At 37.9% G+C, this 18,518-nt stretch overlaps 1 protein-coding gene across 1 annotated transcript in view; it reads right to left on the bottom strand.

The window, feature by feature from the left end:
- The window catches only part of Pla2g4a (phospholipase A2 group IVA), a 141,080-nt gene that overhangs the window by 29,615 nt on the left and 92,947 nt on the right, over positions 1-18,518 (bottom strand). Inside the window, exons 8-12 of the mRNA XM_050162916.1 lie at positions 17,571-17,707; positions 10,104-10,326; positions 8,791-8,905; positions 2,697-2,834; positions 2,498-2,590 (exon numbers count right to left, since the gene is read on the bottom strand). Coding sequence (XP_050018873.1) covers positions 2,498-2,590; positions 2,697-2,834; positions 8,791-8,905; positions 10,104-10,326; positions 17,571-17,707 — 706 coding nt within the window. The remainder of the gene's footprint in view (positions 1-2,497; positions 2,591-2,696; positions 2,835-8,790; positions 8,906-10,103; positions 10,327-17,570; positions 17,708-18,518) is intronic.

Genomic DNA, 18,518 nt, shown 5'->3' with positions numbered 1-18,518 from the left:
AGGGGGACCTCACCTACCCAAAGGCAGAAGAGGTCCCTAAAAGTCCTGAGGCCCCTCAGTCACCTCTTCCGTTTCATTTCTGGAAATCCTTACATAATCTGAGGTAGCATGCCCCCTGCTGACCAGCGAAGTCTAAACACACCCTATCCTGTGCCCTCAGCCTGACATGGAGCAGCCAGCAGCTGACCACTGGCCTCAAGGGGACTTCTCCAGGGAGACTTCTCAGCACTGTGTGCTGTAAGCTTCTTCCTTTGGCTTGGCCAGCAGCCACTGTCTCGCCCACCTTCTGATGTGTAAATTCAACCCTAGTCTCTTCCTGCCTTAGGAGAAGAACAAATAATTAACTTGAGTTATCAGGATTATTCAGAGGAGAAGGAACACAGGAAGCAGGCCACCCAGCGTGGGCTTCCTCTCTGCTTTCCTTTCTCTTTTAAAAAATTCTTCACGTAATCCAGAAAGGACGGAGTGACTCAGAAAAGACTGAGTGACTTCCACAAAACTACCGGCTGAAAACAGGACATCCATCTGGGATGCTACGATTCACATTAACCAAGCAGGATTACCTCATCCTTTACTTTTGCCCAGGCTAATCCAGATCTTTCTATGAGGTCCAGATTAAGTTCAATCTTACAACCTTCCACCCTGCCTGGGTAACCTGCTTTTGTTGCTGTTGCTGTTACAGTTTGGGGGATCAAACCCAGGACTCTGGACACAATAGACAAGCATTCCACCACTGAGCTACTTCCCAGCCCTTCATCTTATACACTTTGATTCTGGTTTAACCATGGAGAGATTCTGAGTCTGCATTGAAGACCACCTCAGGCTCCAGATGGTACCCACTTTACCTGCTCCCTACCCGAGTGATAATTGGATGACAGCAAGTACCACAAGCAACAAGTGGCCTTTCTGTTTGTTTTTAATGTCATTTAGAAGTAGGTGGCTCTAATGAAATAATAAAATTACTTTTCCAATACTTTCTTAAGAGTGATCTAGAAGAACAAATGGCAGTCCTCAAGAGAAGATGAAGGAGCCATCAACTTCTGGACTCAAGTCCCCTTAGCAGGAGAAATAGTACTCAGAATGGCACGGGTTGCAATCCAGATCATGGTTCAGTTCCATTCTCTTATGCATATAAAACTTCATTGTGTCAGTTGCCATCGTTCATGATAGCTGAAGGCCACATATTAGAAAAAAATAACATGGTATGATTTTAACATATATTATTAAAATGAATTGAGCATTTAAAAAATTCATTGTTTTTATTCTGTGTTCCCAGACAGACCTGTGATATTACATGGTCAAAAAAATAATAGTAGATAATTGGCTGCTAACCCTGACCTCTGATACACTGGCCCCAAATTCATTCATTCATATTTTTTTGTATTATTTCTGAGACAGGATTTCATGTATCCCAAGGAATTCTCCAACCATGTGGTGTAGCTAGGAATGATCTTGAACTTCCCGTCCTTCTGTCACCATCACCTGAGTACTAGGGTAACAAATTTGGGTCACCATGCCTGATTTATGCTCCTAGGAATTAAATCCAGGACTCTGTGGGCTAACAAGCACTCTACCAACAGAACTACATTCTTGGATCCAAAAATTCTAACTCTGCTTCCCATGGCTTCTTCCCACTGTCCATCAAAACATTGTACTTACTGGATGCAGATCACAAGACTTTGGGCAAGTCCTGAATGCATGCTCTACTTTTTATAAAAGTCACATTTATTCATTCAGGAAACTATATTCCTACATATCCCTGTAGTTGTCTAATGAAAACTATAAACAACTAGTCCACAATACAGTTTGTCTACTTTTTCAATATTTACAAAACTTGTTCTTAAATTTTTATAGCATGAATTAGATTTAATGAAAACCATTAGTTTTAGCTTGCAAGACATGACTTAATTTATCTGCCTTTTAGAAATGCTACGAATTGGTGTCATAAAGAATAGACTAGCAAAATTCTAGGAAGTTGGCGCTACGTCGATACGTGGCAGGGATGGATTCATCCCTAAAAAAAATCAATATTCGTGTGTTAATAAACCTAATCTTTAAAAGCCTACCTTTATTGTCTTAAAGAGGAGTACTCACTAACAAAAACAGTGTTTAGAAATATAACAAGGAAAAGAACAGGAGATGCCCAGGCACAAACTATTCTTAGAACAGTGAGGGATCTTTGTAAATTTCACAACTGTGATGTCATAATAGGACATAAATCATATGGACAGGATTTTTAGGAAACACTTAGATTGTTTCAACAAACACAGCTACTGATAAAAGCTCTTCGGGCTGATGAGGGAGGGGGACCTAATTGGGGGAGGGGGAGGGAAATGGGAGGCAGTGGCGGGGAGGAGGCAAAAATCTTAAATAAATAAATTAAAAAAAAGAAAGAAAACCTTATGAAGAGTTAATGTTCTCCACATACGTATGTGTTGTTTATCAATGAAGTTGATTTTCAGTGTAGCTTTTCATAAATGCAAGATGTTTACAATACCTAATTCCTCCTCCATTGTAGAACCTTTATTTTGAGAACCAGAAACTCCCAAAACTCTGTTGAACAATATGGAAAAGGCACTGCCCCAGACACCTAAAAGAAAAGAGAAATATAGAATAATTTAAAATGCATCCATGTTTAAAATGAGAGAGAGGGAGACAGAGAGAGAGAGAGAGAGAGAGACCTTTTGATCACTCACCCATTAAGAAATGCAAAGGGTTTTCTTCATATTTTTTCACAACCGTTCCCATAAAGAACTTGCTTCCAAATAGGTCAGGAGCCATAAAGGTACCATATTTTGCCATGCCAATCTCATATGGACTAAATTCAACCCAATCTAAAAGTATTTTAGAAAAAAAGACATTTCATTAATAGGAACATGATACAGAGACACACATAATTAATAATGACTCAAACAGCACCATGATTAACTTCTCTCGTTATGTTAGTTAATTAAAATATTGATTAATGCCTAATACATGATATGGTGTAGTGGGTGAGGAAAAAACAAGATGAAGACAATATAAAAAGATCTTTTCTAATTGGCACAAAACGAATACTTTTTTATTTAAAAACTCAGACATCTTTTGCATAGTCCACCTTAAGATTGTTAAACTGAGAGAAAAAAACTCAGACATAAACTCTATTAAGGAAATCAAAGAAATTCAATTCTTTATGATGAATCACACCCTTGACAAAATGGGGAAGAAGTATTTCCTGTGTTTTTACTTAACTTTTTTTATAATCATGTATTCTAAAGTCCCAACCATAATACAAAAGACGTTATTTTGATTTCTTAGCAATACACCAAGATCAGAACTGTCAGGTACAGTGCACAACATAACCCTGGAGCCAGGGAGTCTGGGATCAAACCCTATGAAGTAGCTCACAAACTGTGCTCATAACCTGAATACATCAACTATGTCCTCAGGTCTAAGTCCCTACTCTTAAAAGCATGAATAAAATCAGTAGGTGGTTTGTAAGATTAAGGCCCCAGTGAACTAAGGAATGGAGGAAGTATAGGGGAAGCCACGGCACAGTTCATTTAATAGCAGCCACTGGGATGCTTGTTGTCTGTGCATGGCATCACCGAATCTAATACTGATCTGCATTTTAGTAACTCCAAATGTCTGGGTCTGACTTTTGCTGTGCTGGTCACCACTCCATTGGCTTCCATTCTTAGCATTACTGCCCACAGCAGGAGTCTTCCTTTAACTCTCTTTACCGATTGCCTCCCTTGACATAACAGCCCACATCTGGAAAGCCAAGTGCTAGAGGGTTTATCCTTAGACATTGTCTTCATCACCACAGGCATCACCCCCATACTCCACAGGGTGCTGCACCCTCTCCCTGGAGCTCCACAGGGACTTCCTAAAATATCTCAACCCTCCGCTTTTCCCTCTGCATTCCCACTCCCCCCACAACCCCACTCCCACCTACTGGGGTCAAAATAAACTTGGGAACACAGAAATGACAGAAACCAAGGCCAATTGAAAGCCTCCTCTTGCCTTCTCAACCCTGTGGCTGAAAGGCAGGTACACCCCATCTGCTCACTTCAACCAATCCTGCACCAAATATTCTATTATTGCTTATTACTGCACCCTAACCACCCAAGCCTTCCTGCTGTTCCTTGAAAGTCAAGGCCATTTCCATGGGATTCTTTACCAGCTGCTCTTCTCTGCAATTGCATGACTTCTCTTTACATTTAGTTTGAGATCTTGGCTGAAGATTCTCTATAAAGACCCACATCATGTACTCCCTTCTCAACTCCAAACTGTCTGCTCTCACTATTTTGCTCAGTTTACTTTTCTGAAATTATACATTCCAAATATATTGTTCAGCAACCACAGGACAAATAAGTACACAATCCACTAGCTTTTCTGTGATTTTTCTGTGGTAAACCTTGATCTGAACTCAATGTGGGACAAGGGGCACTCTTACTACATCAGTAATCCCAGTCAACTGAGAGTGTGGACACCTCCTATTGGAGAAATACAAGACTGTTTGACTATTAGAGTCCACGGGGATACTAAACTACATCGATTACGAACAGTTTTGACTTTCAACTCTAAAATGTTTGAATGTCCAAGAAGTGCGTTGTCATCGTTTTAGAAAAAGGATCATGCTTCACATGTTCTGTTTGCTCAAGGGAGAAGAAAACTTGCCTACCAGAGAGGAAGCTGTAAAATCATAATTGTGATGAGATAGCGTGTCTCATTTAAATCCAGGCTGAATGGCGCATCTGAAAGGGCCTGTTTTAGACGGAAGGATGTGGCATTGGAAGACATGACTTGCGTGAAGTAGAGGCTAGTCAAGAAACTCCTGGGCCGATGTTTTCATTTCTAGCACTGTCTTGGGAACTAACATGAATCTCCTCCCCCTTTCATTTTGATTGATCCCCACTTAATTGCTGCTGTGGGCTGACCACACTGTGATGACAGACATTTTCAAACACTCAGATCTGCCCTCTGCTCCTCGCCGAAGGCCTCCTCCTGTTACTCAGTTCCAACCCTCCAGCAGTTGACTCATACATTTCAATTTCAGCCTCTCTCCTGTATCCTCAGTTGCTCATTTCCACTTCCTGTTCAGCACTTCACTCGGATGCTCCATCATCACCTCCCACGACCCTTGTCTGAAGACACAACCTCACCACCTTCCCTCCTCTCCAACTTGACTATTTTGGGAAACTACACTATCAGCCCAGATAAATGTTCTATTGACTGACTGATGCATTGATTGCTTAGAGCTCTATTTACTGCATAAGATCTGTCATCCAGATGTACTGGCATTGAGCATCTATCTACTTGCCTCTTTCTTGAAGAGTATCTCCCTGGTCTCAGGATCTCTTCACAGTGATTCAAGTCGAACTTGAAAATTAAAGTTCCTGCTCCTAACATTTTTACCTTCTTGGCTACCTGAATTATGTTACCACAGGACTTCAAAAAACATTTTTAAAAGATTTATTATTTTATGTGTATGCATGTTCTACCTACATGTATGTATTGTATCACATGTATACCAGGTGCCCACAGAGGTGAGAAGAAAACACAGGATCCTCTGAAACAGGAAATAAGGATGGTTGTAAGTAGCCATGTGAATAGTGGGATCTCAACCCAGGTCTTCTGCAAGAGCACCAAGAGTTCTTTAACTGCTAAGCCATCTCTCTAGCCCCTAACCAGTGGACTTTTTTGAAAAAATACTAACCCAGTAATTTAAATGCCCAGCCCCAGCCCCAAAGCTTCCTATTATCATAAAACTAAGACAGCTGGAGATACAATTGTTTCTAACTCAGCACTGAAGTCTTTCTCATGGTCACAGTCTACACAGCATATGTATAAGTCCTGGGATCCTCAGTGGCGGGAGGGGAGGTGCAGGAATGTGAGTGCCTCCCCAGAACAGACTTTTGGCTCTTTTCAAAACATGACATGCTGTTCCTATTCAAAGATGCCTTTTACCCCCAAGTCCAACTTGAATCCTATTTCAATCACCCTTTCATGACTATAGTAAAGCTATGCAACGTTATCCTATGTCATATCTACATACTTCAGCCAGAAATTCTATTTTAAATGTACATTATTAATTTGTCCAGGTTTCAGTTTTATGTCTTCAATGAGACTATACTTTCGGAGAGAAAAGACAGTGAGTTTCATAACTATGGTTTCTGTTTTAAAGGTTACCATAAACAAAGCATGGTGATATGCATCGTTAATCCCAACAACTTGGGAATCTACAGAAACATGATATGCATGTCAATACTTTGTCTCAAAATTGATTAACTTATTATCTTTACGCCTAGTCTATAGCCATAAGTCATACTCAGTAGAGGTAAGTTATTCACCTTTGGAAAGCCTTAAACGTGGCTTTAAATCTTCACAGCAATGTAACAGAGTGGAGGAGTCAGACTACTTAATGGTTTAAACACTAATGTTCATTTGTTGAAAACCTTCCAAAGAAAAAACCGTCTAAAGCTGTTCCAAGAGTCTGGAAGAAAAACATTCTCTGGTATTTATGAAGCATAATTGTTATCAAAACTTCTATTAGCTGATTGGGTTCTTTGGCAGTCTTTAGAAATTAATTCACTGATTGTTTCAATCTTTCTGTTCTGTTAAAAAGGTATTCTCTCGCAATAAAGACATGTTTTCCTTCTTTCTTCTATGTTTTTCTTTTCTAATCACTCAAGTAAAACTACTTGAACATTCATGATATACAACTCAGAATGTCTTATCTGGGTGGGTACCAAATTCCCAGAGCTAATGAAAGACACAACTTGACCCTCCTTATCATAGAGGCTTAATAGTGAAGGTCAATAGTGTGTAGCATCTCATAGAGACAGATTTTCAGGCCAGACACATTCAGATCCAAGATCTACAACTGAAGAGGAACCTGGGCCATTAGCCTCCAGAAAAACTAACTCATATTTTAGTTAATTTTTTTCCTTGTCCATGGTTGTCACCTAAAAGCTCTGAGAAAATAGTTGCCGATGTGAAAAAGGTTATAGTAATTGTGACAATAATAAAATATCTATATTTCTATAACTGTTAGGTTTATGTATAAATCAGGAATTGTCATTATAACCTCCTCCACTTAGTAAAGGTAATAAATAATGATATTTAAAATAGTTAAGAAAGTATATACCAAAGAGATTAAATGACCTTCTGGAGAAATTTCAACAACATAAAAGTCAAGGCTTACAAATTAAACTCTCGTGCCCTTCTGACCTTATCTCAATGCTTGTGGGATTAAAAAATGATTTCCCCAGCACTGACGTCTGATGAGAATACTAGTGCTAAGGTCTCAGTCAGTCCCCAAAATTTCAAGTTTCCTCAAAAGAATAGCTAGAGGAAGGGACAATTTCATCACAGCACTTATTTCTCATGTATAACAAAGTCTTAAGTCTCCAGTATAAACCACACCCTGGTCAAAGTTATGGTCCTTGTTGCTGATGGGCATACATGCACACTCTATCACAAGCCTCTCTCCCACTCTTGACAGCCCAGTATTAAATTTACCCATATAGACAAAATCCTATTCATCTTTAAGCTCTTAAAGAGTGGTTTTTCTTATGCCATCTTTCACAGAACACGCTGATTTCTTAAAATGTAAAGAAATTTAATTGCAGCTTAGCACTGACGCATTTTCTATATTTTATCACAAGCTTTTGTCAAAACATTATTAAGAGATGAAGGGATGCAGGCTACAAGAAGTCAATGAAAATTCACCCAAAGATAGCTGTATTCTTTCTCACTTTCCTTAATGCTTACTGTAAACTTCCCAACAAAGAGCAAGCTCTTACAGGCAGGAACGAAATGCTGTAGCAAGAGAGGGGGGTAACTCTGAGAGCCGACAAATCTGTGTCCAATAAGATCAGTTATCAGATAAACCAATATGATGTTATTAGAAGAACAAAGGCTTTCCAAAGTCAGTTCTCAGTTCTGCAGTAGACTGTTACTCATGCTGACTATACAAATGACACCATGTTTCTGAGATTTTACTCGCTCTTCTGTGATTCAAAGTTAAAAATACTTACCTCCCTAGGATCCACTAAAAGTGGATTAAAATAATATATGTGAATAACACTTTCTGGAAACCATAGCACAATAAAACTTTTAATCCATATCACTAATAAATATTAATATATTAGTGAACAAACCACTTTTAAATAAACTATTAAGGATTACTGCATGAGAATATTTAGTCAAGGCAAAAAGAGAGTTATATTACAAAAGGGTGATGGATTTACATCTACTAATCCATGTTGGATTTTTAAGAGCTCAATGTAAATGAAGTTATGGAGTTGTGTGTCCCTAAAAACAGTCAATGACATCCCTGGGTTGAATATGACTGTAGCTGGGATTCCACAGAAACACATGTACTTTTACAGCACCCAAGATCTGAAGCCACAGAAAAACACGTGGAACTTCATTTATTAGAAATAAGGCATTCTGTCTTTCAGTTACAAGCATAAACATGGCTGTTAATACACCAGGCATCCCATTGTCAGCAGTCAGTAGAAAACGGACCATTCAGCAACTGACTGCATTCACAATTTACTCTCCCTTTCACTGAGCTCAATGAACAGGCATCACATTCAGTCTTGGGTAATACCCTTCCCAATCAGAAAAATCATCTAGCTTATCATTTTCCACATTTTCAAACTGTCTTGTTACAGAACATGTATTATAATTAGCAACTAAAATTGCTTATGAATTTTTTTTTTTGGTTTTTCGAGACAGAGAAAAATCACTAGAAATCTCCATCTCAAGGTTTTTTTTCTGATAAATGGGACAACATACCAGCAAACATCAGCTCTGACACATCAGGTTTGACATGGAGACAGGTGAAGAGAGGCAAGGGGCACCGAGCTTCGTTGACCTTTTCCTTCAAACTACTCAAGGTAGTGCTCATTCTCTGTCCATAGACACAAAATAGAACAAAATGACTTTAAATACATAGACATGGATATAGATAAAAAGCTATTTGAAATACTATGTTCAAGCAAATTATTTGAACTTTTATAATAAAATTAAGTCCTATTGTTTCTGCAAATCTCTGGACTCAAATAGACACCAAAAGTAAAGCTCTGTGGAAAATGTCATCTTTATTCTAAAACAAACAAATCTCTGGGAAGTGTATCAACATTTGTAGTGGAGGGACACTTGGCAGTCCTAGTGCTGGGAACTAATTCTCGGCTGGAGTCCCTGGCACAGGATGTCTTTTCTCTCCTGCTTTATCTTCAGATGAAATGTCACCCGGTGGTGATACATCAAGTATGTTTGTTTTCTGTGGTACATTTCCTTCTCTGACTCTTACCAGAAAAAGGTTATGATTAGTCTTCTGTCATCTTTTTTATTATTACCATTATTATATTACAATTATTATTTATTAATATTATTGCCATTTTGAGACAGGGTCTCTTTGTGTAGATGTGATTGTCCTGGAACTCATTCTGTAGACGAGGCTGGCCTTGAACTCACAGAGATTCACCTGGTTCTGCATCCCTAGAGCTGGTATATAAGGTATGCACTCCCAAACCCGGCATTTATTTATTATTTTAAAATATGCAATATGAATATCTGTTCGTGTGTGGACATGCACATGTGAGCGCAGGTGCTCATAGAGACCAGTGGTGTTGAATCCTCCTGAAGCTAGAATTACAGGCAGTTGTGAGCTGCCAGACACTGATGATGGGAATTTAACTCAGGTCCTCTGCAAGAGAAGTACATGCACTTATCTGCTGAGGAGAGAAAAATCTCCTCTTTTTTTTTTTTTTTTTATATTTTTAACAGTATTTGCATTCACCTTTTCACCTAAAGAGAATACCATTCATGGAGGGAATTGACAGTGAGAATTTGACTTTTCAAAAGAAAAATATAAAAGTTCTTTCACACATGTCAAGCTGAGAGTAGTTTAAGTTAGTTGATGAGTACTAGTTTGAAACAAAGAATCCTAACATCTGATGCATGTGTTTAGCACATATACTGCTGAAGAAATAAACTGAGTGGCATAGACTGTACAAAACATCCTGTGCCTTCCCCACTGTCAGACATCATAATTACTTTGCATTGCCTACTACAGTTAGAAGGGTTATAATTTGACCAAGACTTACATTTTGAATTAGTGTTTCTCCTATCAACATCCCAAAGATGTCAGTAAAGGTGACAGGTTGGCCAGAGCTTTTCTTCTTCCATAAAGACTCAACATATCTTTTAACTTTTTGCGGTGTGAGAAGTAGGAGGGGGTTGTGGCTAACATTCTTCATGAGCTCTTCATTAATCTGCTCTGGGCCTTTTTCTGGAAAATCGGGGTGCGAGTACAAGGTTGACATGTACCTGTAAAAAAGTCATGACATCATTAGTAAAGATAAAGAGCATTCCATCGACATCTCCAAAGAAAGGAGGCGCTCTGGCACTCTCCAGCACAAGATAAAGAATGGTGGTTAGATTTGGCTAACTTCTCTGTCTGTTTGGAGGCATTAATTTATTTAAGTAGCAAATATGTCAATCAGAAATGGCCTGCTCTATGATGGCAGCAAATTAGGGGAGAATAGATCTACAAGAGGGAAGGAGAGTTCTCCCAGTTCTCAGGGAAGCATGAGCAGTTCTACTGTCCACTGGCCTGCCAGGAGTGATTGTCCTTATCATACTCACTGGACACGAATGACTACGCTTCAGAGTCATGTACAAACTGACTTTTCTGGATGTAAAAGCAGTCAGGAAATGGATAATCTCACTTTCCATGATGCCAATCTACATGGAGAAATTGTGTTGTCCACTACTATGGGTGCATGAAATTCGTGACAAATGTTTTCCTTTCTTTCTCTCCTCTTTCCTTACCTTTTTCTCTTTTTGTCTCCTTTTAAAATTGTGCATTTCCAACTAGTTAAAATTCAAAACTTTGCCCAAGGTAGAACTCTGAATTCTTAAGGATATGAACTGAAGTCAAACACCCTAGAGAAGAATAAGGCCTCCTGGCTGATGAAGTCTGTTGGCCACTAGATATATGGCCACTTTGAGTGATACCAAAATCACCATGAGCCTGGAGTTTATTATCCAGATAAGAAACCTTATGTTCCTGGTCTCTTTACTATAAACCAAAATCTCTAGTGCTCTAGAGCTCCTACAGAGAGGTCCTTTTCTTATCTGTCTCCGTTAATAAATTCTGACCTGCTTCAAGAAAAATAAACTTTTATTACCATTTTCAGTCTTGGTAGATAACCTGATATATGCAACAGTTTACTGCACGGACAGAACAAAACACGATGAAAGATACTCTAATTATACCCAAACAACTCCATGAAATAGCCATGTTTTCATATATACATGCAATCATGGCTTATCTTCTCTTTAGGAAGGGAATTATAACTCTTACTGAGACCTGCTTTGTTTTAGGTTAGGCACTATTCTGGTTAGATGCTACTAGATCCTGTCTTAAAGATTCACAATGACTTACAAATATCCTGTTCTGTTTTGTTTTTAAAAAAAGAACTGGCAAAGTAAATAAGAGGCCCATATAATTAATTAAAAAGAAAGAATTAGAATTTAAAACATGCCCTATCTTCTAGTAAGCTTTATTTATTTTTTCATTGATTTGTTTTTATTTGGTTGGTTTGTCTTCTTTTTTCAGGGTCTCTCTATTATGTAGTTTTTGCTTTCTTGAAACTCTCTATGTAGACTAAATTCGTTTCTGCTTCTCAAGTGCTGTGATTAAAGACATACATCACCATACCCGGATTGGTTTGGTTTATGACCTATGATCTCACTATGTAGCTTATTCTAGCCTCGAACTGCTAAAGCTCCTGCCAAAGCTTTGAATGTGTAGGCTCTAATTTTTAAACTATTTTTACAAGATTTCGAGGCTGACAAAACAAATTATTCTCACTACATAATAAATGAGAATATACTTTTGGATTCAGAGTTTCTTAAGGACAAGATAATAGGTTGAAAAAATAAGTTAATGAATGGAATATGAAAGATCACATACAGAACATATGCTTAACAACCAAAAAGAAAAGCTACTTAAATGTTTTGATCATAAAAACTAAATCTATAATTGTCCCCTAACATCTGGTACATTTAAGTCATTAAAAGCTTACCAGAACTCTGGTTAGTACAACCATCAAAAAAACTATAAAAGGACATCATAGAGTACTTGAAAGATACAGGCTCCATCTACTTGGACAATTATCTAAAAGTCCACATCATGATTCATGAACATCAAGAAAGACCCAATGCTCTAGACCCTGCTAAGCTGTAGTAGATGCATATGTTGCTACAGTCATTTATATTTAAGGAATCAGAATATTTAAAAATAAATAGAGACTCTCATGTGCTCTGAAAATACCCAGAATATAGTTCATTCTTTCTGAGAGTTTTACAAGGGAATTCTTCATTTTATTACCAAGAATAGTTGAGGATTTAGCTCTGTGGTAGAACACTTGGATACCATGTATGAGGCCCTGAGTTTAAACCTCAACAGCAAACCAAACCAAACAAAAAAGTCAATGCAAATTACCAAGAATAATTCTACTTCTGCCTCTACAACATATTAAAATATATTTTATTTAACTTCACATAGATTGCATGTTTTTGAATTCTGGAAAGCTTAGTTTTAAACTTCATGAAGGCTATACATTATAGCATCCATTTTCATACCTCCATCAACACTTCTTCCTTTCATTCCTGTATTTAATGTATCCAATTTAGTCTATTTCATTATAAGAAACATTACGTCTTTTTCTGAGTGAGACGGGATGAATGTGAGCAAGGAAAGCAAAACTGCACATTGAGTCACAGAATGATTTTTTTAAGGCCAAGTGAAAGGGGTTTGATGCGGTCATTCTGCCACCGAAAGCTGTCATTCCTTCTGTGCACAGACAGATATAATTATCCAAATTCTATTTATATTGCTGTACAACTTCTTCATCTATATTTAGCAGAATTTGGAATGAATCAATATGAACTGTAAGAAGTACTCTTCCCAAAGGCTTGAGACACTAGCAAGATCTAAAGACTCACCTCCTCCCTTGTATTTCTCCCAATTTTCACCTATCACTGCTGCAAGAGAAAACTATTCCTTAGTTGTTAGAGGTAGTTTAAAATCTCAGACGGTGTCCATGCCAGAAATAGAACTTTCTAAACGAACACAGCGCATACAGATGTGAGCCTACCACTCTTTTGATCACAAAGGGAATGGTTACCTTCTATCCCCTGTTTCTATCCTCCAACAGGTGAAGAAAACTCATTCAGCCTCACTCTATCTCTACTTTGCATTTTTCTCAGGAAGCACTTGACTTGGGAATTCAATCTCCAGTTTACAAAAACAAAACACAAAAACCTAGAATAGTTTATTGGCACTGAGTTCATGGTCTTTGCTGTTCAACCCTTATGAACACATACTCTGTAGAATTCACAAGGGTGAGTTAGACAGCCTTTCCGTGATACCACTGTGACTACCTGGATTTGAATTTTGGCTCTAGCACTGCCTAAACATAGAATAATAGGCAACTAGTTTTTCTGTGTAGCTCTTTCTTTGTCTCCTTGGCTTGACCCAAAAGAAAACGTAACTGGTTTTCTGCATATAAAACCACCTGAAGCTCACATTTATAACACCAAGTGATAATCCCACAGATAAGTCATTGTTTTGATCCCAATTATGCCAATCAAGTTTCTAAAACAGAGTGCCTTGTGTAGACCTTCTATAAAGCAATGAATGAAATAGTCTTATATTTACTTATGTAAGAATCACTAAGTAGTTAAATATAATTGTCAACATATTAACAATATAAGATACCTCACTGTTTCCACACAAATGGGTTTAAATGTTTAAATATAATTTTTTTGGTATTTTGAGACAGGGTTTCTCTGTAGCTTTGGTGCCTGTCCTGGAACTAGCTCTTGTAGACCAGGCTGGCCTCGAAGTCAAAAAGATTCACCTGCTTCTTTCTCCCTAGGGCTGGAATTAAAGGTGTGTGCCACCACCGCCTAGCTTTAACTGTATTATTTTTAATGCTATACTACTCCAGAGTGGAAAAATGCTAAATTCAATCCCTATCTTCAAATCCTATAGCCCACAGTGTAGATTTCAAAGTATTGGTGTCCAGCCCCTCAGATGTACTGAGTTAGAACACTTACATGTATATGTTAAGACTTTTTATACTTGAGAATGTACCAAAGTAGTTCTTCTCAATCAAGATTCTGGATAACTTGAGAAGACCCTCCACATTGTTCTAGGAATCCTCCATTTTAGTGAACATTTTCATTCTCAAAGTTTATGCTAGCCAATTTAACAGAAGAGGCATTATTACTACTCTCTGTAGACATGACGATACTTTGATTTCTCTCTAGAGGGTGATTCCATACAAATAGGGTGATTACAATTATATATTATATAGCCCCTTCCAGTGCTACAAGATAACAGCTTCTCTGAGGAAGAGAGCTTTACTAAAAGCCTAGGCAAGAGAACACAGACTTACTATCACGACTTTCCTTAGCTTACTCATGCCAAGTTTCCTGAATTTAGATTTAATGAGTCACAGGAATCATCCAAAAATAATTTCAGAAATAATTACTTGAAGGTAGCTACAGTTATAAGAGAAGCTTTGTCCAACCTGAAATTTGATTTTGTGATCACAGAGAACTGTCTGGGAGGTCCAGGGCTACTCCACATATATTTGTACTATCTCATTTATGCCAAATTATGGTCATGTCTCCATAGAATATGAAACATTACAGAATACTGAGGTGTAATTTGTTTTTCCAAGTCTTCCTGATTTCCTTCCTCTGAACTTTTTACTTTCTTACCCATCTTTCTCAAATATGAATTATTAACGTGAATCACCCTCAAGCTTGCTTGTATCTCAGGAAATGCCTCCTCTTCTCAGTGCAATTTTCCCTATGTGTGCATTCTGCCTTGCAATCTGTCTCTATGTCTTTCTTATCTATCATCTATGACATTTTACTTTCTTGTCTTTCAACTACCTCTATGTGCTGTTCCTTTTACCTCAGACATCTATGTAAATATCCAGGTTTCTTAAACTTCAAAAGCAAAGTAAGTAAAGCCCATAATGTCCTCAAACCCTGACTTTTTTACCCTTTCTGATCAGTTTTTATTTTTCAGGTTTCACATTGCCATATATGAACTTCTGCTTTTGGTTCATGTAATTTCATGACTAAAGTAACTTTTATTAACTTAATTGGAGGATTCCTAATTAAAACCACAAACATTTTCCAAACTCAGGCTAGGTTGTTTCTCCAAGCTCTGACCATTCCTGACCTCTGAGACCCATCTTTTCCTTGACTCTTCTCTCTCGGGCTTTCTTGCTAATTCTATTAGTTGTCTTCCTCCTCTTTTATCTGTCACATTTTGGTGTTCTCAGGATTCTACACATTAAACTACCATAGCTCAGGTATTCAAGTGAAAAATCTGTGGAATCACTAACACTTGTTATACAGATATAATTTGGCAAAAGGGAGGTTGCGGAGAAGACCTGGCATCAAAGGGAAAAGCAGTTTAAGTAGCAAATGGTGACACAGAAGAGAGGACAATCAGAGAGGATTAATCACTCCCTTTAAAAAGGGCAGTATGTGTGATTATCATAACCCTGAGCTCCTAACTTCACCAGAGGAAATCAAGGAAAATATGTACCAACCAATGGAAATGGCCTGTGAGTGAACATTAGAAAGATTTAAAGACAGAGGGTCATTCATGGAAATGAAATAAAAATAGTAAAGCTAATATTTAAAGAAAAAAAGGCAAAGCAGATATCATGCCTATTCCAAAGTGTACCCAAACTTAAAACTCTCTTACATTTCACAGGACTTATTCTCGGGTTCCCGAGAAAAGCATGTAAGAAGATATTGCCCAAATCTAAGACAAAGGAAATAACTAGAGGTCTAATCCATATCATAAATACATAACTCTACGCCAGTGCTCAAAGATTAAACATCATTTATTGGATGCATTTAAGAAAATAGACGTCTAGCTGTAGTCAATAAATGGCAACGAGAATCAAATAAATATTGAGTGAAGAAATTAAAATCAAGCAGAAGCAAATAATAAAATTATTTGTAAGAATTTTGACAAAAGGGTCCAAGAGTTTTCACCTCATTACTCATTAAACAGGCAGGTGCGTGCTCCTTCCTCCAGGGAAAGAAGAATGATGGTTACACCCTTCCCTCAGAAGACATCAATCATGTTGAGGGCACAATGATGGTGACAAACATGGCCCTGGGTTAGTGATTATTTAACTGCGGGATCTGGCTCAACACATTTAGGAAAAATATTTTTTAAGCAACTCTAGATTATCTACATAGGAAACTTTATATAGTATGTAGGAAGCAGCTGGTTAGCTCAGTTGCTTAGAACATGGGACTAACACCATATCATACAAATAACACTCAGAGAGGACTGGATTTAGCACAAAAAAGTTAGAATATGGACCTTAAAGCAGGTGTATCTTGTGATGAACAAGTCACTTGGCCTGTGAGTCAAATTTCTTTAGTTAAAAAATGAAACTTATATCCACCTCATGGGATGAAATGACAGACACTTTAAGAACACTAAACATGTAAAATACAAGAATTCGGCACATAAACTTTTCCATGGCTGAATAACCTAATCAGCCTCCCAGGTCAGGGGCAAACATATTGTAATGAGCTAATACTCTTACTTGAGACATCTAAAAAAGACCAACTACTTGATTTTCTCTCTGAAAGGATTCAGATTCTTTGGTGGGGGCGGGGGGAGTTTGAGACAGGGTTCTCTGTACAGCCCTGGCTATCCTGAAAACTTACTCCATAGACCAGGCTGGCCTCAAACTCAGAGACCTACCTGCCCTGCCTCCCAAGTGCTGGGATAAAAGGTGTGTGCCCCCATAGCTCAGCCATTTATATGATTTTCAGTGTGCTGGTATGGGTTAGACACACCAAAAGTATGTACAGTCTCTCTGAAAATGTTATATACATATATTCACGAAAGGTAAATTCACAGGACAAGAATGTTACCCATGTGGGTGTTAGAGTTATCCGTCTAGCTCAGCTGAGTTTAAACAGACTTAAAGGACTACAATATTCTGTTAAACAGCAACCAATGAGGCCTCCTGCATCTGTGCTGTCCAGAGCCATTTTCTCTCTTCTGTAGCCTACAACATCTTGTATTTTTTCCTATTTGCCCTAAAGAGGAAAATGAATACCTCATGAATCACATAGACTTAGACATGTTTTCTGGAGGAGTCCAAATCAGCAAATTATAGGAAGATTAAATTAATTATGGGTGGGGTATGCTATTCCACTACTGTCATTTTTATCTAAAATCATCTTCAACTGGCTATCCTTTTATTTCATGCCCTAACGACAAATTTTTGTCAAAACAGGCTTGAGAGAGTAAATGGATGACCAAAGTTTTAACTAAAGACGGGTAGTTATCATAGTAAGACATTCTTAAGCTGGAATGAAAGATTTTAGCAATTTGAAGTTAAGATATAATTTTCTAAGTTTCTCTTTCATAATGTTTGAATTAGATAAATTGTAAACCTTTAGAAAAATAAAATTCAAATCAACTAAAAATGTATACTAACCATGTGGAGCCCGAAAGACCAGCAATGTAGGTAGCACAATCCAAAATCCCAGATTCATACAGCGCCTTCATCACACCAGAGAATCCCACCATGGCCCGGAAACCCCCACCAGAACCCAAAATGGCCACCACAGGCACCTGGAATGAAGCAACACAGAGGGTATACAAACAGCAAAACCCACAAATTAATTAATTTCCAGTTTCAATTCTAAGGCTAGAAACAATTCATTGTTATACAAAGAAACAGGTATCACTCACATCCTGGCGATATTTAATTTTCTTCTGCATGTTTATTTATTTTATTTTGTATATTTAATGTTTTTAAAGAAGTATTTCATTGTAAAAATCAAGAATCAAAGTCAACTGGGAAACATATTATTATAATAATAGTTATAACAGCAACCAGCACAGCAAAGCTCTGTGCTTGTTTGCAGTTGCAATCTGAAGCCTGCTTTCAGGGGCATTGCTTCATTTGGTCCCTCAGACATCCCGAACGGTCTAAGAAGAGTAATTCTCCTTCTCTGTCACTTTCACAGTTGGCAGAAGCAATCTGTCAGTTGGGCAAACAGCTTGATTTTTAGGGCGCATTTACAGGAAGCATTTTTAACTTTGGTGACAGATCTGAAGCGAGGGGTGAAAGGCATGTGGTCAGAGGCATTTTTATTTCCATTTGAAAGGGGTTAAGTTAAGCACCCACAATATAGACTCCATACACAGACAGCTAATAACTAGTACACCCGAGAATCACACTAAGGTACAACTCACACCAAAAGCCATGCTCTTTGATGTAGAGATGGGAGAGATTTATTGCATTTATTCCCGGATGCATGGGCAAACTGCACCTCATACTCATGTATAACATCAAATAATATCAAGACAATTCTGTGCAATACATGAGGAATAAATTTGGTTGCTAAAATAGTCTTCTAAACAGTCATTCTGAAATAAC

The sequence above is a fragment of the Alexandromys fortis genome, unplaced genomic scaffold (assembly GCF_014885135.2).
Source record: "Alexandromys fortis isolate MF-2015 unplaced genomic scaffold, M_Fortis_MF-2015_v1.1 scaffold_126, whole genome shotgun sequence".
NCBI classification, from domain to species: Eukaryota; Metazoa; Chordata; class Mammalia; order Rodentia; family Cricetidae; genus Alexandromys; species Alexandromys fortis.
The sequence above is the reverse complement of the archived record's forward strand: the minus strand, read 5'-3'. Positions and strand labels throughout refer to the sequence as shown.